The sequence below is a fragment of the Lepeophtheirus salmonis genome, chromosome 13, assembly GCF_016086655.4.
Source record: "Lepeophtheirus salmonis chromosome 13, UVic_Lsal_1.4, whole genome shotgun sequence".
Lineage (NCBI taxonomy): Eukaryota > Metazoa > Arthropoda > Copepoda > Siphonostomatoida > Caligidae > Lepeophtheirus > Lepeophtheirus salmonis.
Genome location: NC_052143.2, coordinates 2348537 through 2355537, shown reverse-complemented (window position 1 = coordinate 2355537; position 7001 = coordinate 2348537). Strand labels below are relative to the sequence as shown.

At 32.2% G+C, this 7001-nt stretch overlaps 1 protein-coding gene across 1 annotated transcript; it reads left to right on the top strand.

The window, feature by feature from the left end:
* Window positions 1-240: 240 nt before the first annotated feature.
* LOC121127662 (uncharacterized) lies at window positions 241-4204 on the top strand. Its single transcript, XM_040723087.2, has 4 exons — window positions 241-854; window positions 1012-1263; window positions 2710-2838; window positions 3094-4204. The coding sequence occupies exons 1-4, from the start codon at window positions 518-520 to the stop codon at window positions 3564-3566; spliced, it is 1191 nt and encodes a 396-aa protein (XP_040579021.1). The 5' UTR covers window positions 241-517; the 3' UTR covers window positions 3567-4204.
* The last annotated feature ends 2797 nt before the right edge of the window (window positions 4205-7001 follow it).

Genomic DNA, 7001 nt, shown 5'->3' with positions numbered 1-7001 from the left:
TAAGGTTACTAGGTTCTATTTACGACATTAACAACTCTGGCCTACAAATAATATATATTTTACCTTTGTATTTTTATATTGTATTTCGAGAACGTTTCCTGTTTTGCAAAAAAAAAAAAAAAAAAAAAAAAAAGGTTAAATGCGTCAGAGCCCTCCTCATGGATTTAAGAATTTTGCACGCCGAAACGTAGCTACACAAAACAAAAAATTCACGCGGGGGATATGAAGAGTAGATACGTTAGAGAGTCTCTCACTAGGCTCAGTAGTAGTACACGACTCACCACACTGAGTTTGAGAACAAGAGGAGTACTAATATAGAAATACATATATGTTAAGAGTGTTGTTATAGTGTGAGTGTTCGGGTTTATTTTGACTAGTGAGATTATTAGTTACTAAAGCGATTATAGAGAACGGTTTGTGTTGTTCAAGAGTGTGATTTTTCAGAGAAAGAGCAGGGATCTCAGTTGTGTTACTTTTTTTTTGCTTCTCTCTAAAAAAGAAATAAATTCTCCAAAGTATGAAAACGCGACCCAATAGTAAAGCCATGGAAGAGTCGACTCCTCTTCTTAAGAGTAGCAAATGGTGTCTAATTCGTCATGTGAAGACAGGTCGTGTTCTTGACGTGGCACCTGATTCCGAATTTGTTATCGCCTATCCCACTGTGCATAGGGGTCCAAATCAATTATGGAAATGGGATGGATCCTCTTTGGTCTCACGAGATGGCTTTGGACTTCTAAGGCATGAAAAAGAGGGAAAAGTTATTAAATCCAAGTCCCTTGAAAAGTCCCAACAATTTACGTTTGGGGAGGATGGGATATTTATCACGGATGATAAATTAGTTTTAGGATTCAGAGGTGGTTATAATTGAAAATGATAATAATTATTAAGAAAAAATGGAATTTTTTCCATTTTAAAATCATGTTTTTACTCATTATTTTTATTCATTGTGAAGTCATTTATTGCTTATTTTATATTTACAAACATTATTCTCCTTATATTTGACGTCTCTAGCTGGAAATCTCACCCTGGAGACATGTTCTGACAATAAAGCCTTTGAGGAACAAAGATGGGAACTTATTGAAACGGATGACCATGAGAACTACGAGGCAAAGCCCGCCACTTCTTGTCATTTGCGCTATGACATTGTTGACCCATATTTCAAAAACAGGGATGAGTGGAAGCTGTCTTGTTCAGTCAAAGTCAAGTCATCCACAGAGTGCACTTATTTCTGTGTTGTCGGATGGAGTCCAGGAGGATATGCAGGTAAAACCTACAGTACATACATACACACTTTATGAAAAGGCTTATGTTTCACCATTGTGATGATGTTACAATTCATCACTTTAGAGCCTAGTAACAAGGATCTCTGTTTGTTTTAGGACAACTCTTATAATCTTAATATCCCTTTATTTTCAAAAAGAAAATTTATTTATTATTAATAGTCCCTGAATAGTTGATGTCCTCTTTTGTATAGTTAACATTTTTTTTTATCTCACAAACATTTATCAACTCGGAGTTCAGGTGTTTCTTTTCATTTTATGCCACTTTTGTGAGTAGTTCTATGTATTAATGTACATATTATGTAGATCTTTAATAAGTGATATTATGTATAAGTATAATTACATATAAATGTACTTACTACAAAGAATAAACATTTGGAGTCCGAGCAGAATTTGATTTCAATCACTTCGTTTCAAAATCGATTATTATACTTTGTTAGTGTAGCAATCTTAGGTAAAAGGGATATGTTTTAAATTAAATACTGTTTTAATTCCGTTCGGAATTCATTTTTTTACTCTCTTTTGAGTCTTGGACAGAGATTCTATGTGAATAATATACATGCGTATATTCAGTATTTGAGATGAGGATATATAGAATATCTTTGTGTTGAGGGAGCTTTCTCCGAGCGTGCCCATGTCGTAAAAAGCACTTTCATTTATTTGTTAAGTGATGCAATGGATTGATTCACTAACAGAGTCATGTTTACCAATCTAAGGGTATACAGATCTTAATTTCTAAGGAGGGGATTGTGTAAATGATTAAGAGATGGAACGTTAAGAATTTTTTAAAGGAAAATAAGAATACACTCGATGATGTGTTTTTTTTTAGTTTCCTATTAAGTATTTTTCCTAGAGTTTCCCTGATTCACTATTTGTCAATTATGATTGTACTGCACTTCAACTTTAATAAAAAAATACCTGTTTTAACATAATGCACTCAGGTTTTCGGTGTTTGTATTATATTATTCTAATTCAAAGATTATTTGCATTTTTTTTGTTTTGTTTTTCAAGATTCTAAAATTTTCTTAAAATTGTAATTAGGATCTCTGTGTTTAACATTAGGGTGACTCGAAAAATTATAGACACTTACTGATTATTTTGTTTATAATATACAAGGTGTGTTCAAAATGTAAATGACTTTTCAAATATCGCGGGCAACGTACACGCAAAAAACTTCTAACCGTTATGCCGCTCACAAACAAACTAAACGTACTATATAGCTAAAACAGTAAATATATGTTCTTGGCGAGTTTACTAACATAAAAAAAGAAAAGAAACGAGTATTACGAATGTATCAAATCTACGTTGCCCGTAAAATTTGAAAAGTCATCTTACTTTTGAACACACGTCGTATATATATATTTATGAGATATCATTATTTATAATTAGTCAATCCTCTCACTAATTCGGTTTTTTATTTCTGTTGTAGGGATACAAGAAATTGACTCAAACAATAAAATAGCTATATTTACTCTCTGGGATGGAGATGAGCTTTTAGATCCTGCCATTGAAGTCAAGCGTGGAGAGGGTGTAACCATTTCAGAATTTGATGGAGAAGGTAAGAGTTCATAATGCAGATACTGTTATACTATCAACATTTTGATGATTTTCTTTTCTTAATTTAATTCACTTTATGTTGGAATGCTGTGCATATTTAATTTCTTAAAATAAAATTAATTACTAAGAAATTAATGACTTGATCTTTTAAAGTGTTGATCTGTTGGATATTTCAACGTTTTCAATTGTATAATATAAATGTAACTCTCATCAAGTATCACGAAAGTATTATTTTTATTTATTATCTTTTTTACAGGTCATGGTTTGAAATGTACGAAGAAAATTGATTGGAAACTGAAGGAGAAAATTTTAGTCACAGTAGAAGGGAAATTTAACTCTGGTGAAGGATTTTGGTATGTGACATGTAAAATTATTCAACGTAAAAAGGAGTATTTAATTGCCACTCTAAAACGTCAAAAGAGTGCATTGGAAATTGACGGATATTACTCCTTTATTGAGGATTGGAATCGAACTCCTGGAGCTGCTGGTCATAACGTTGAGCGTTGTGCTCTCTTTTCTGAGCCCAAATACAATGATCAATGCTTGGAAAAAATGACCTTTACAAAAGTAGTTACTGGACATGATTCATATGCAAAAGAAAAAACCAAGGCAAAACGAACCGGAGGACAGGTTGTAACAATGTTGAGTGGCGGTAAAAAGTCTTTCCCACTCTGTGAAAACGGAATGGATATCGAATTGAAGGCCAAGTCCGGATTTTTGTGTTTTTAACTTGATGATGCATTGTGACAAATGTGGTTTTCGTATTTATCTCAAGTTTCCCATTAAAGAAGAAAGCTTTTTTTTATCTATTATGCTGTGTTCATCTAACTAACTAAGATTTCATTTATTTCAGAGGTCGTTTTTTTTTATGTGTTATCTAAGTCTAGTGCATAATTGTATTACATGCAAAGTAAAAGTCATTAGTTCATAATAATGTGCATTGAGGTAGGAGAGAATCATGGTTCAAATTTGGTTTTATACACTTATTTATCTTCAACATTATTTTAACTAAAATTTAGCTTTAGTTATAAAGCAATTCTAAATTTATTTCAAGAGAAGACTACTTGTACTTATATATTTGTGAATTTAATTGAAAGATCTTTCATCTCGCACATAATTTTATATTTATTTTTGTCCACCAATATTTTTTCCGAATTTATTACAATAATTATTAAAATTTATCATGGATAGTATTTTTTTTTTTTTTTTTGGTTGAAAAGTTGTGTGTTAGTCTTTTTACGTTGAATTTATGTTTACTGCTTTTTTCTAATTTAGTTATTCTGTATTATGTACTTACCTATGTTACTATAAATAACTTTTCATCCTCATTTTTTACAAATATATATATATATATTATTTATATCATACATTAATGTTCTTTTTTATTTCAACTATTGTTTTTCGATGTCTTTTTGCACAATGATGATGAAGTGCGTTAGGAGGAACATCTGTTGAATGTACAGGGTCGTTCTGGTAAACCCGTACTACATTTAACTGTATCCTGATCAATACGGAAGCAAGTAGAGGTTAGAAATTTTATTTCTTATAATACAAAAGAAAAAAATCATCAATTGTTTTTGCCCATTTTCGCCAATTATTCGTTAGATATGAGGCCTGAAGGATTTGCAGCCCTTGACCACGTTTTTGAATCAAGTATTGAATCTTGTGGGCCTTGTGAGAGGGAGACGAGTCTTGTTGAAACAGGAACTCAACACTATTGGCGTCAGTTTTCAAGAGTTCACAGTACCCGTCAGCATCCTCCCTCTCCTTTGGCTCAAAGAAGAGGGGGGCATGACACTGTCTTTGCTCCCCATGATCCCAAAGGTCATGATGCTGGCTGAAAACTTGGTTTTAATGACGTGGGGATATTAGGTATCTCTGTGGCACACCATCTGTTGTTCTGTTTTTTTGGGGATCTATCGACAGTCTATTGTTTCTCATCCGAATAAAAGATGATTCGGTTACCATGGGACTTCAAGTCGTTCAGCAATTTTCTTCTTTGGGCAGCCCCGGTGGCCTTCATTTTGGGTGTAAGGATATTTCTTTTGTAGAGACGGTATGACTTCATCCTCAGGCCAGTGTTTATGGCTCTGGAGACTGTTTCACGTCTTACTTGACACTTTTTGGTAAGAACGTTAATCGGAGTCTCAGGAAATAACTTAAAGTAACATTTCAGGCCTTGGAGGAATATGGGAGTGCGTTTTTTATTACTTTGAGACTTGTGAGATTTTCTTTTATATTCTACTACTTCTTCATCCTTCCAGTACTTAATTGAAATAAAGGTGGATTCACTGAAGTGATTACACCCAATTTAGCACGCATTTATTCTTCCTTTTTATTGCTTCAAAAAAACAACTATACGAATAACTACGTTTTCTAAATTTATTCAAAATCAAAAAACTTATCTGCTAAAAAAGAAATCGGTGAAAATTGCAATTTCGTTTATTTCAGGTACAAAAAAATTAATAGACCCATGTTGCACGCGTATTTAAATTCTTGTTTGGACGTGCCCGGTCCTGCTTACAGGAGTCCTTGATTCAGACATACATGTAGATAAACTTTTCTTTATTAATGTAGATTAACGCAAGGTTAATAAAAGTACAAGGTTATACCATAGCGCGTGTACGACTGATGTTTGACTTCCAACACGCTTTTAATATTGACGTCATAGTAGATGAGAAGCTGTGTGTTTTGTCAAAATCTGCCTGTCTTGCCCAACAGTCGGTGCGATATATTAAATTGAAAATTCTAGCAATAGTGACGTCATGGACTATGAGTAGTTGCGTGTTTTGTCAAAATCTGTCTGTCTTGCCCAGTGGTCGGAACAATACATCAGATTAAAAATTATAGCAAGCCCGATTGATGGTCTAACATTGTACTTCTATTAACCTTGGATTAACGCCAAATTAACATTTATGAATGGATGGTAATTAAAATAAATTGTGCTATACTTAAATAAGACGTTATTTACTCATGCTTGATAAAAATTACAATTTTCAAAACCTGATTGTACAATATCTCAACTAGTGGGCAACTTAATATGTATATTAATACAAGGTTAGACCATCATGTAATCAGCGTGAGACAGATCCTGAAACAGAGAAAAAGATTAGGTTTTGGATATTTTTTTGAAAAAAACTTCAAAAATCCATTGCTATTCATAAAAAATTTCAAAAATTTAATTTCAAATATTAAAATTTATAGGAAAAATTTCAAAAGTCTACAGTTATTTAGACAAAATTTAATTTTTTTATAAAAAATTTCAAATATTAAATTTTTTTGGAAAACAATTTCAACGACACCCAACTGTTCACAAAAATTAATTTTTTGGGAAAAAAATTCAAAAATCCACAGCTTTCACAGTAAATTTTTTTTTTGCCCGATTGACGAAAAAAAATTCTAGTAAAAATAAAAATTCCTTAATTTGTGTGGGGTGGAGTCCTCCAGCCTACCCCTCTGGACGCTCTTGTTATTATATATTTACACGTCACGTAATTGCAAACTCTTGAATTTTCTAATGTGTTATAAAAAATACAATTGGTCATTTTCATAAGAAAAATCAAAAATGATAAAATCTAATAATGTGAGCATGTATATAGAACATTAATGGAATTACAATCATGGGACATGAGCAAACTAATAAAAAATCATACGAATTAATTCTACCTAAATGCATTTTTTAGAAGAAGGTATATTTTTTTGGAACATACTGAATTTAAAAGCCTTATTTTCAGAGACTTTTCACATTTAAATTTTGTTTAAATGCAACGACTTTATATTATGTTGACACTAAAAAAATGATGGGGGGGGCTACACCCCCTACAGCTATGGTGCCATCTAGTGTTGTGTCGGTCCTTTTTTATTCGGGTTTGTCCGGTCCAGTCTCAGGACCGATTCTATCATTACTTAGGACCGTCGGTCTTGGGACCGGTTCTTAATACCGTCGGTCCTAGGGACCAGTCCTTGTCTCTCGTTCCTAAGAATTTTTCATAAAAATATCGATGGTTTATTCAGACAAATAAGTTGTATGAAATATGTCTTAAGATTATTGTCCATATTTTGCAAAAATTATTTATTTTTTTCCTTATAATACAAACATAATATATTCTTAATTAGTTTATAATTTATTCCATTATACATCGAAATATTTGAAAATAGGAAAAA